General features: G+C 40.0%; 1 protein-coding gene across 1 annotated transcript; it reads right to left on the minus strand.

Moving 5' to 3' along the window:
* Positions 1-2,881: 2,881 nt before the first annotated feature.
* On the minus strand, positions 2,882-8,241 carry LOC118788829 (nuclear receptor subfamily 4 group A member 2-like). The gene is made up of 8 exons (XM_036544941.1): positions 8,093-8,241; positions 7,177-7,284; positions 5,940-6,808; positions 5,145-5,274; positions 4,671-4,834; positions 3,947-4,149; positions 3,612-3,790; positions 2,882-3,483 (listed from the first exon to the last, which is right to left on the minus strand). The coding sequence occupies exons 3-8, from the start codon at positions 6,804-6,806 to the stop codon at positions 3,227-3,229; spliced, it is 1,800 nt and encodes a 599-aa protein (XP_036400834.1). The 5' UTR covers positions 6,807-6,808; positions 7,177-7,284; positions 8,093-8,241; the 3' UTR covers positions 2,882-3,226.
* Between the last annotated feature and the right edge of the window lie 3,801 nt (positions 8,242-12,042).

Consider the following 12,042-nt stretch of genomic DNA (forward strand, 5'->3'; position numbering starts at 1 on the left):
CACTGCGTTTTGTTGGTTTAGTTTGAGTCTTCTTGGAAGTCGACTCTTGCTCCTATTAAACCAGTGCTCAAAGCATATATTCTTAACAGCGCAAGAAATGCATTTTGTGAGTGTGCAACTAAAAATATGCAGTGTTAAATAGTGGATATTGGAATCATCACACGTGACGCATCATAACTTAAATGTCTTGACATTCCCTTTCCACTACAACACTGAAACGGAACCCCCCCCCCCCCCAAAAAAAAAAAAACAAACAAACAAAAAATGACCTAAAGTATTACTAGGATACCGTCTTAGGGTATACGCTACATTCTCCCTTTTGACTTCTTCAGTCCTCTCCTCTATAGTCTTCTCACTGCATTACGATTACGAACGGAAGAGACTGGCACGTGACGAGTTAATAATAGTTGTTCCCGTGATTTTTGTCTTTATAACTTCTGGCTTCACGTAGTACGTTGCTCTTAGCAACAGAATTAACAATGTTACTATATCATTCGTTTTGTGAAACGTGTTAATCAGTAATAACGGTATCAGTCGTATAGAACTACGCAACCGTTGTTAGTAAATGGGAAATCAATTCGAAATGTATAATCACAAAATGATGCAGAATATGTCCTGCAAAAACGATTGATATCTACTTTCCAAACAAGAGTCTATACGCGTTTCCTTCGGAGATGAATTTGATTATTAAACCCATCTACCCATTTTAATTAGACAATATTATTAAATTTGGTTTTCTACCTAGTACGAAACTAAAAAGAAACTGAAATCTGTTTCATCTTATTGCAGACTATTTTTTAAATTTTATAGGCATAAATCATGTTACATTAATTGGAGACGCATGACACTTCTGCTATTTCAAACAGGACTAACAACGTGTTATTACAATAAACTATCCTTCATGTTACCCTAGACTTTTTCATATAAAATCGTATAAAACACTCCAAAACAACTTCTCTCCTTGGTATGTTCCAATCTGCGGCTTATTCCACTCCCTGAATATTAAACTGTGAACGGGAGTACATAAAATAACATGAAGAAATACACTGCCTTCAGCTGCCAATGTGAATCCGTGCATTTATTTTCTTAATCGAATAGGATATGATGTTTATTATTATTAGACACCTGTTGTACGGCCAATTTATGGCTCCAGTTGCCAGGAACAATTTCAAAGCTGTTTGTATGCTTTTGTTTCAGTTCTCGAGTTTGATTTCAATTAACTGGAATTCAGGTTCTCTCTTAAAATTAACTGTTGTTCGTTTTAAGCTTGTGATCGCTATCGGCTAAATCGTCTGGATGAAACCATTTGACAAACACATTACTAATGCTAATACTACTGTTAATAGTAACAATAGGTATACATTAGGCTATATTTAGCGGCATTTTACCCCTTCCTAAAATTTGCTGAAAGTTGTATTTTGGTGAATTAGCAGCGATTCAACTTTCAGTTATTTTGCTCCGGAGACTTTAGTGATTGAAATATTACATATTAAAATGTACTGTAAATTAATTAAAATGTTAATACCCATGTAGTCTCACGGAGTGCAATGTTTTTGACTTCTTCAGTTTCATATATAAACAAATATAAAGTAATAGGACAAATGAACAACATAAATATTAACAGACCTAACTAAAGACCAAATCCACCCAACCACTATCACCAGCATAGATAATTATGAATATATTTACCAGAATTTGAATTTTATCCGCTAATTACATTATTGCATCTTCTCCCAGGTCAGTTAATATGTGTATTTATATCAGTTCATCAGCTGTATTTTTTTCTTTACAAAAAAGCGTTTTAAGCAATCAGCAACATATATCCAATGGAACACGGCATTGCATATTAGCCAACTGACAATATAAGGTCATTTAGTCTTTTAAAATATATATATCCCTAATGTTTAAATGGATTACTGAAAGTCAGACATAACCCCATATTTATCTATGACAAATTTCCATGGGTTGTCATTGAATGAATTACGATAAACTGTTATTCTGCCTGTCGTTTAGGTAATCCAAAGAGAGAAAACAACTGTTAAACAGGGAAATATAATGTAACAATTTTTATTTGTAAACACTAAATATTTCTTTCAAAAAGAGATGTCTTTTTTTCTGAATCGGCACGGAATGCATCGCAGTTCCATAGAAAAGGCAGTGAATTGCATTACATATCGCACACGTCTGTTTGAAATTTAAAGACTGTTACATTTGAAGACTTCTGTCATTTGAAAAACGTCACTCAAATAAAAAATAATATTATAGGCCTAACTGCTCATTCTCCGTGAAGAAATTAAACGAAGACAGAGAGCCAGAAAATTCTGAAATAATTAAGAAGCTCTTAAGGTTATTTAAACTGCAGCATGCAAAATGTAGCGTTTGACAACAGAATAATAAATATAGAAACTTTTATATTCAACAACAACAGAACAAACAACACATACAAACAAGAAATGTTGGACATTTTTACAAACACCATGAGTCCCTTTTCGCCTATACAGAGATATTTTGTTCACATTTGTGCCATACGTAAAATTGTCCCAGCACTACGAATCCTTATAAAATCTATCAGACTACATAGTGTCCGGAATGTAATGTATAGGATAGACATCTCCATACTGCCTATAGACATCCTAGAACATGCGTTCCCTTTTTTCAAATGCGTTCATCCTTCTGTTACCCAGACAGAAACACACTGTCACAAAATATAAAAGCAACTTTGAATTTTGTCATTTACGAGCTTCATACACCTGTTATAAACGGACGCATAGGACGCATCACATAAATTTATTTTATATTAATATATAAATTGAATATATTACATTATAGAACGTGTTTTCCATACAACATATATTGACAGTAAGAAATACAATTGCGCAGAAATGTTTGAACTTGTCAGGTACAGTCCCAGTATATGCTGAGTAAAGCCGTGGCGACAACTTTCTCCCACAAAAGGATCGATCAATTTCTGAATAATATAACAAGAGATCTTGAAACAAGTTAACAGCATTCAGTTTTTTGTTCCTTATATAGTATCTGCTTCAACCATCTCTTATTTAATCTAGGATCAAAAGGACGGTTTAGAGGGACCGCGCTTGAAAGTATTTCAGAAATACTGTGAAATTGCGCCAAACTGAAAGAAAAAATCATGTCCCGGCTGAGTCAGGTAGCGTCTGTGGAAGTTGTTTGAGGTTGCGTGGATATAGGCTATCACACCGTCAACTATTTAAAAAGGCAGTGTGTCTAGAAACAGTTTATCAATTATTGCTGGTGGGGGAACCAAGTCTTCAAGCTTTAAGTAAAAGATGCGCTGTAGACCTTGCGTACACAGCGTGCGAAGTTCAGGGAGCTTCCCCAGAAGTTTTGATAAGTAGTTCGGGCGATTTAAGCCGCCGCCATTAAATGTCACGTGGTCTTTCAGACAATTTACAATCTTGTTTTGAAGATCTTCTACTCTCTTGGGTTCCTTTAGTCCATGTCTCTCTGTAATGAAAACATTAATTAAAGTGTTATTAGAATCACGTTGCCTAATATCAAGGAAGAGAAGGACTTACGGGCGTGAAGACAGGAAGGGGGCAAAGAAAAAAAGGTTTAAATAATATTCTTCTTACCTGTAACCATGGCAAGGGCAGCTATGCACGAGAACGCCGATACTTCTATGTTCATACTCTGTAGGTTGGAGGAGAACTCTACTATGGCGTCGATCCATTCCCCGAACCCGCGGACACACTGAAGCCTGTGAAGAACTACCCCGTTGCAGAAGATCAGTTTACCTTCTGCTGGGTTGGACCTGCAATTAGCAAGAAAGTTCAATTAATTACAGCAAGAGAAATACGTGAGAATTTAAAAGGCGGTCAAGGACTGAGGAGATTAACTGAGCTTAATTTGGGTGGAATTTTTTTTGCTGCAATCTAAGCAGGCCTATTTTGATGACCGCGCAGGCTACCTGTATGCCAGTCGTAGAACAAAAAGTTCCAGGAACGCTGATTCGAAGAGGAGATCTTGATCGTGCTTGGGAAGATCGGCAAAGCCCGGCATCTTTTCCGCCCAGCCTCGAATGATCTCCATGGAGCCAGTGAGGAGATCATAGAACTGCTGGATGTGTTGTGTGTCATCTCCAGTCATTTGGTAGTCAGGGTTGGCCTGGAACTGGAATTTAATTTAAAAAGTGCTTAATGAGGTCCTCTAAAATATATAACCCGTGAAATTGCAAAGCCCACTTCAAGAAGGGGAGTCGGCTTTTTATATCAATTAAACCCTTCTCTGGGCATTATTAGACTATCTGTTTCAAAGTAATTTACTCAAGTAAGGTATGTTAAATTAAACACGCTGAAATGCCTCCTTGGGAACAAAGGTAGGTCCAACATAAAAGTCTGCTTGGTGTATATCATTTGCCATGACGTTTAACTGTTGCACTTGCCTAACTACGGATACACGGACCACATACTGGACTCGTAGATCAGTTTTAATGATTGGACGTCGTCTGTGTTTGTATATTTTCCCCTCACGTTGATATACTTCATGAAGTAAAAGATTTCTACCACTGCCATTGGTTTCTGCGTTTATTTTTGTAATCAATTAGCATAAGCAGACCTGCTCACAGTTTTTCCTCAGCGCATAGTGTCCCACTCTGAAAAGCAAACAAAAAAAAAGATGACAATCTCACTCACTCGGGAGTAGTCCAGGCCGGACATGGAGGGGTTCGAATCCACGTGCGCCCTCACTAGTGCGCTGATGAGACTGACTGGCGGAGACGGTGGCTGCGTCTCTGGGGGACTTTTAGGTTTGGAGGGGAGGCGACCTCTTCGACCCTTTAAACTGGCGGTTCGAACGACTGAAATAATAGAAAAATTAGCTATGTCATTGAAATGTAGGCCGACATTTTGTTTCTATAATGTTTACTGACAAAAGAAGCGACCATTATTATTTTGAAATTACCAAGTAAGAACATGCATTTTACCAATACCAATACATATCATAAATATATGTTAGGATATACATCTTACATAAGATTTAAAAATATTCATGGCACGGCAATGCATTCAAACAAAACACTAACAGAATGTTTGTCTAGGAAATTAGGTTATGCAGATATTTATCGTTCAGGGAAAAATACAGAAATAATAATAAGAAACAAACCTTACCTTCCTTGACCATCCCAACAACAAGGCACTTTTGGAAACGGCAATATTGGCATCTATTTCTGCGCCGTTTATCAACGGGACAGTTTTTGTTCGCCAAACACACATATTTGGCATTTTTCTGAACAGTGCGCTGCAAACGAAACAAGACAAAATAATTTATAAAAGACACACAGGTGTAATATATGTCTACAAATATGATACAGAAGTGGCACGAAACGGGCAGACTGTTGCGGTTTTGGAGGGTGTTAACAGAAGAAAATTGATGGCGCTAGCCACGAAGCCCTGCAGTTTATAGGTGTGTTTTATATGCAAGGAGCAGGAGGAGAAGACGTTCAGTAAATACAAATCCGTGTGCGTTCATAATTTACGTTCCACCGAGACCATTTCTATTTAAACCGATTGGATTATTCAATCGGGAAGACGAAATAAAGTGACCGCTTAATTTTACCGCTGGGAATTCCGTTCCACTTGGTTAGCCCAGACACGGTTCTCCGTCCAAACCAATTTATTTCTGAGGGAAAGGACTGTGTCAAAATGCACACAAGAGCCCTGCAATTACAAGTTGGTCTCAATTTTATAAGGTGTCATGGAAGCTTTCGCCTAACCACAACAGCTCAGATAATTACACCAAGATAAGTGTGAAAATTAAAAGCGGCCTTGCAGTGCGCGTGTACATCGGTTTCAGTGTAACTGACAATGTTTTCACCTATGCGATTCTGTGTCCTCGTTCTGTGCACGTTTCTGTAACTAAGCAGATATTGGCAGCGGACTTAGAATTTACACCCACGCGCCTACCTTGAAGAATCCTTTGCAGCCCTCGCAGGTGCGCACTCCGTAATGCTGGCACGCGGCGTTGTCCCCGCAAACAGCGCACAGGCCCTCGTTGGACGGAGATCCCCTGGACTGGGGTGATGGCACTTGGCTGTCCATCAGCTGGTGTCCGTGGCCGAGCTGAAGCGAGTGAGGGAAGCCTATGCCCGCCTGTTTCCTCACAGCACCGGGCACGGCGAAGCTCTGGCTGTCTAGGCCGCGATGAGCACCGGGACTGTCCGGGTTCATGGACACGTGAAGAGGGCCGTCGAATCTCATCTGGCAGCTGGACACGGGGGTGCCAGGCGGGGACTGTTTGAAGGAGAAAAACGACAGCCTGGACACCGGGTTCTTGCGCTGATCGATCATGTGTGTGGTCGCCACATAGTTCTGATGGAAACTGTGGAGGGAGCCCGGTTCGTCCCACATGTGACTGGCCTGGACCTGGAAGTTTGGCGTTGTTGGAGTGTGGGGCGAGGAGGGCTTGTAGTACATTGGCCCAGAATGGGGTATCATCTCTTCAGACTGAGGCGGCAGGTGGTTCTGCTGGTGGTAGCCGTGCACGTGCATATCCTCCACCTTGATAGAAGAGTGCTCTCCGGAGTGGGGCATTTGGTAGAGGCAAGGAGGTTTGACGTCGTAACTGTTGCTGTAGTTGTCCATGAAGGTGTTAAAGCTGGGGAGAGAGGTCGTGGCTGCGATCTCCGTGTTGGTCAGGTCCATACTAAACTTGACAAACTCAGGTGTTAGGAAGTCACAGCTGTACTCTCCAGCGGTGTGGTAGCTGTAGCTCTGGGAAGCGGGACTGGCTCCTTGTGGTGATGACCCATACTGAGCCTGAACGCAGGGCATGGCTGAAAACGAAAGTAGCACGAAATGTTCACATGTTCATATTACACAGAGCGGTCACCGTACAAACCACCCCGAACAAGCATAAATTAAACACACCATCACAACTGAACGACTGGATTAATGATCGGAAATTAACTCCCCCAGAACAGACAACTGACAATCCACACTTCAGATGCACGTGGACAAGTGGTAGATACGTTAATGAAAACACAAGCAAGACCATTCAGCCAAGCCCCCTGTAAAAGGAAACGGCTTGCTCTCGTTTGCTCTTCTGAATGTGCAACCTTTCCGAAATTATAGGAAAATGATTCCACCTAAGCAACATTTAATGTAACTAGAGTGTGACTAAATATGAAGCGGATTTCCATACCTTGAGACAAGCGACTGTATTTTTTGATGAGACGGGAAAATAACAGTGTTATCGGGTGTTGTCTGGGGACAGATTTTAAAGAGAGCCGCTCTCCTCAGGAATCGTCACCTAGAAAATAAAGTGGAAAAACACAAATTAAGGCGCAACTTTACTTGGATATTCAAAAAAACAACATGCCCAGAAAAATGCCCAGAAGTGCTGGGATAAACAGTTAACATGTTCAAATATTTTTGGAAATTTGTGTAACATTTTCACATATCTTGCACGCTTACAGTGTGACGAAAATGGTCCAAGAATCACACAGGTATTTCGCACATGATTTTGATTTATATGATAATTCGATAGCAATACAAAAGAAAGCACAATTTCGTGGTTTATATGAAAGCATGTTTTCAAGCAGACAGGTGCGCTGATTACATCCGTGAAATAGGACAGTAAAACTTTAAAAGCTGGAGCTTCTGTGTCGGTGCCATTGTTTTGCCATATACAGCATCATCCGCAAGTCCATAGGTATACGAATATTGATAAAACTACAACGGTTAAAGAGCATCGAGTCACTCAACATGTCATCGGTGGCTTTCCCTGATATGTCAACTGTCATAATCGCACTTGCAGTAAATTTATCCTAAGTACAGTCACTGAAATGAGCTATGTTGCCGTTCGTCACTTTAGACTAATCGTGTACATCGTATAACATTTTTCCAGTACATTAAAATCAAAGCGACAGCCTACCTCTTCATGAGTGCAGAGAAAACTGAATCAAAGCAATATTTCAGGTACACCACAAGCAAAAACGCAACCAAGCACAGAACGCCCAGCGATGAACTCTGCGTAAGGATATCGGCGATGCCGCGCTGTTTTCCGCTGGATATGTATTCAGACCAAAACCATTAAGAAAAGTGAATGAAATCAATACCTTGCACTGCCATCAAAAGCGCGATTAACAATCCATGCAGATGAAGTGAACAGTACAGTCTTCGATTTTTGTGTAGAAAAAGCCGCAAACCATAAGCCAGGGTTCAGCGGTGAAGTGCAGAAGGAGCGCGCCTTTAGCACCACACTGCATGCGCTATCAGCACAGACTGGCATTGTTTCTAATGTGCCTTTGTTTATGTGAGCTCCGAATACCACAGCCCACGTGTCTGAAATTGATACGTCATCAGGATCGTCAATGACCGGCACCAATCCGTGTCACTGGGGGACTAGCCTTCTCTCTTCCGCCCGGCCAGCTCTTTGACATACCGTATACAGCAACATTGAAAGGTATTTGGCTGCCGTAGATTTCATCTTCCAAACAACAACAAAAAGCCTAATAAAAACAGTGTCACTGATGTTTGTGAACAGACGGGGGAAGACCTGCATCCTTAGGCTACGCGCAAGTTCTGATGCGCTCTGAATTGTCTCAACATTTTGGTTTGTAGGCTCGTTTTGTCCTCCTGCAGCCAGGTGTGAAGAAGAAATGAAGTAAGTTTTTGACAAACTTCATCCAGTTTGATTCAGCCCATCGCGCTAATACATGGTGAATTTTCTCTTGTGCGTTGACAGGTTTGGTATTTTTATATGAGAAAAGGACTGCATTCTGCTTCATCTGAAGTCCTAAGTGTATCTGAGCGTTTTAATGGAAATGTGATAAGCTTTCACCTATTGCCGACCATCTGTGAGTGTGATGTTTGGTATGGTTTAGATAACAAACACAGCTGTATTACATTTATTCTGTGAAAACACTGCGTTCTTATCTTTACGTAACTGTTTTACAATCATGCTGCTGTGTATATTTTTAGAGGTTCATGCTCAAAGAGTGGGTGTGTACCTTGTCTTATGTCATTTTCAACTGCGTTCAGGTTTAACTGGGGGGGGGGGGGGGGGCTGTCACTAAATGTACCAGCGTCGGCTTGGCGAGTGAACCAATTTATTCTAACGAAAGGGAAAAAGCGATATGAGACGGAAGAATAGTGCGTGACGCAAAGAACGGTGCTTTGACGCAACCGACAGCCTGTGCTTAAAATAGCCGCGTAGTCCTTTCTCCTTCAGCCGCTGCTTCCTATTATTATTGTTACAGTACAACTGTATTAGCGACCTTAAAATGGTATCGCTTTATACCGGCTATAGGAAACAACGAATAAAGAGATATTAGTGTGCTTGTTTACTAAGAATAGCTTCTATACTTCTTTTATTACTCCTAAATTATTTTAAGGTTACACCCAACTCGATTACAATAGAACTATTATCCATTATACCTGCGGGTCACTAAGATCCAAAACAAACTAAAGCCCAACCCAGGTAAAAGTGCTGAGGGCCGTATTCATGACAAGAAACAACGACTTAAAACTGATACCCCGTATTCTGATTTGTTTCCAAAAGTTGCGACAAACAACACCAACACTACGTGCAACTTTAAGACAATTATTCATGGCAGACGGTGGCGCCCAAATACAGGCGCGTGTTAGGTCCTCTTGTAATGCCGGTAACTTTCACTTTTAACCCTCCAGCGCAGGAAATATGCCCATAGATTGCAGAACCAGGATTGACGCAATTCAAATGTGTTTCATGGAAACGTTAGTGACAATAATTTTCAAAATGTGAGCAGAAGTAGCACTATCTGCTGCACGTCAACATCTTACACAAATACAGGGAGCTCTTTTCCAAAAAAAAAAGACCTCATGAAGCATAACTCACATAGCAGGCTAGAGTATATACAGAGCTTGGTGTCACTCTCCTCTAGGGGATGGTGTTGTACCTTACCCAGAAAATCTATCTTGAAACAATTTTGTGTCTCTTTTGATTGTTTTAGAGTGTTGAACAATACATCTCTGAGTACAAAGCAGTAAGATGTTATGACCAGGAAATAGACTTTTGTCCTGCTGGATCACTGATCATTTTAGACAGCGAAAATGAGAAAAATGTAATTATTACTTCATGAACAGTTTAGTCTTATGGACATTTTGATGGAGAGTACTGCAGGAGCATTGAGTTCTGGTCAAACTAACAATGCATTTCTTGGAAGCAGAAACGGGTGAAATGATGAAATAAGGACATGACTGTGGTAATGCAGACAAAACCACTGAGACATGCTGAGGTATGACGGAGACAGGGCTAAGCAGTGGTGTATGACAAAGACAGGACAATAATGAACTGGGTTGATCCTTATTGGAAGACTGAAATCTCACAACTTGTGGAGTAAAAAGAGGGCTGGGCCATTGTGACCTTTCCTTCTCTGGCCCCTCACTCCTGTCTAATCCATCATCTGGGAAAAAAAACACAAAAATGGGGAAATGTAGACAGTGTAAAGCCGTACACAAGAGCTCTTTGTTCTCTCTTACACTAAGAAATTCCCCATTGACAGCTAGCCCTGACCATAAAATGCCCTAGTGTCCTGTGGCTTGTGGTCAATATGAGATGACAGTTCATAGCTATTTTGTACCACGTCACTACGTAGTACAAACTACGTTATTTTGAGAAGACTACGAAACCCTCTCACTCATAGCACTCTAGTAACAGGTCTGCAGCTGCTGGAATGGCTAATACAAGTCCAAACGCAGTGCATATCACACACGCTGCTATTGTATGGTTATGTTGATATTTTAAGGGACATCTGTTGGGACTGTGCTGTTGCCAAAAATCAAGACAGCATTTCAGGTGGGTTAAGAGTGTGTCATTATAGTGCCATTATGTTTATAGTTCAAGGTATTTATTATAATTATATGCTTTTTCTGAACCTGATGGTTTCACTTCTTCATGCAAACCGAACAATTCAATTAATAATCACTGATCTGGCTATGCCATATAATTTAATGGTTTTTAGACTATTGCATAAACATGCATTACAAAGGAATTGTTTTTGTTACATTTTACACTGGCTTCCTCCGTGATCAGCCAGTATTAATTGATTTATTCTGAACGTGAGATTTATTAAGGTATTTATGTATAATATGTTTAATCTACTGTTATTCATTTACCAATTACAATTAAGAGTTTATGATATAATTAAGCAATTTAATTGCCATTGCACAGATGAATTACTAAGAAGCTAATTTAAATGCATATTTTAATTGCCAGCCATTAGAGGGGTGGGAGCTAATCAAAGGCAATCAGATCAGAGCAGAGTTCTTTCCTTGGAATGAAATGTTAAACTTCTGGAGCAATATGTGCTTCAAAGCCATCATATCAGACAGATTTATTTATTTTTTACTGAGGTTGTCTGGCCTAAATGAAATTTGAAAAACAATAAATTACACTTATGAATATGTGGTGCTCCCTTGTCACAGTATTTATGAAATTTGGTGTGCATGCTATATGTATTATGGTATGTGACTAGCAGGACACTGCATTGATCATGCAATATTAAATGTTGTAAAGCTATGTCTCCCTAAACTGTAGTTGTTACAAGGTTTGGCAGCCTCTGGAAGGAACCCTGAAAACTGTTCCATAAAACATGACATGATGTCAAATGTGAATTTGTGACACAGTACACAGCTGTGAGAATTATTTGACAAAGTGTTTGAGAGAAAAAAGAAAGTCCAGTTCTTTGGTTCTATTAGCAAAGAGGCTAGTGAACAATATTTGACAGTTACAAATAGGGGAGACCCTGTTGAAGTTAAAATATAGGCTTCAGTACACAATAACTGAAGAGGCATTCACCCTGATGTCTACAAGCAGAAAACTGCATCATGCAAATATGTCATTTAGCTGCTTTAAAGCATTTTAACCAAAGGTAACCTACAAGACAAAACAAAACAAAGAATGGAAAAATGACTGAAAACTGAAGAGGTAATACAATTAGCAGAATGGTGTGAAGTCGTGCAGCTAATGCTGAAACCCACAGACTGTTCTGTATATGCATGGACTTGAAAATCTAAACCAAGCAGA

Source organism: Megalops cyprinoides, chromosome 14, assembly GCF_013368585.1.
Source record: "Megalops cyprinoides isolate fMegCyp1 chromosome 14, fMegCyp1.pri, whole genome shotgun sequence".
NCBI classification, from domain to species: Eukaryota; Metazoa; Chordata; class Actinopteri; order Elopiformes; family Megalopidae; genus Megalops; species Megalops cyprinoides.

What these genes read in the sequence shown, in the direction of transcription:
- LOC118788829 (XM_036544941.1), bottom strand. Translation starts at nt 6,806, where the DNA reads ATGCCCTGCGTTCAGGCTCAGTATGGGTCATCACCACAAGGAGCCAGT. An exon ending in TGTTGGGATGGTCAAGGAAG is followed by an intron (nt 4,835 to 5,144) that starts GTAAGGTTTGTT and finishes CTATTATTTCAG; the next exon opens with TCGTTCGAACCGCCAGTTTA. An exon ending in CCGGCCTGGACTACTCCCGA is followed by an intron (nt 4,150 to 4,670) that starts GTGAGTGAGATT and finishes ATTAAATTCCAG; the next exon opens with TTCCAGGCCAACCCTGACTA.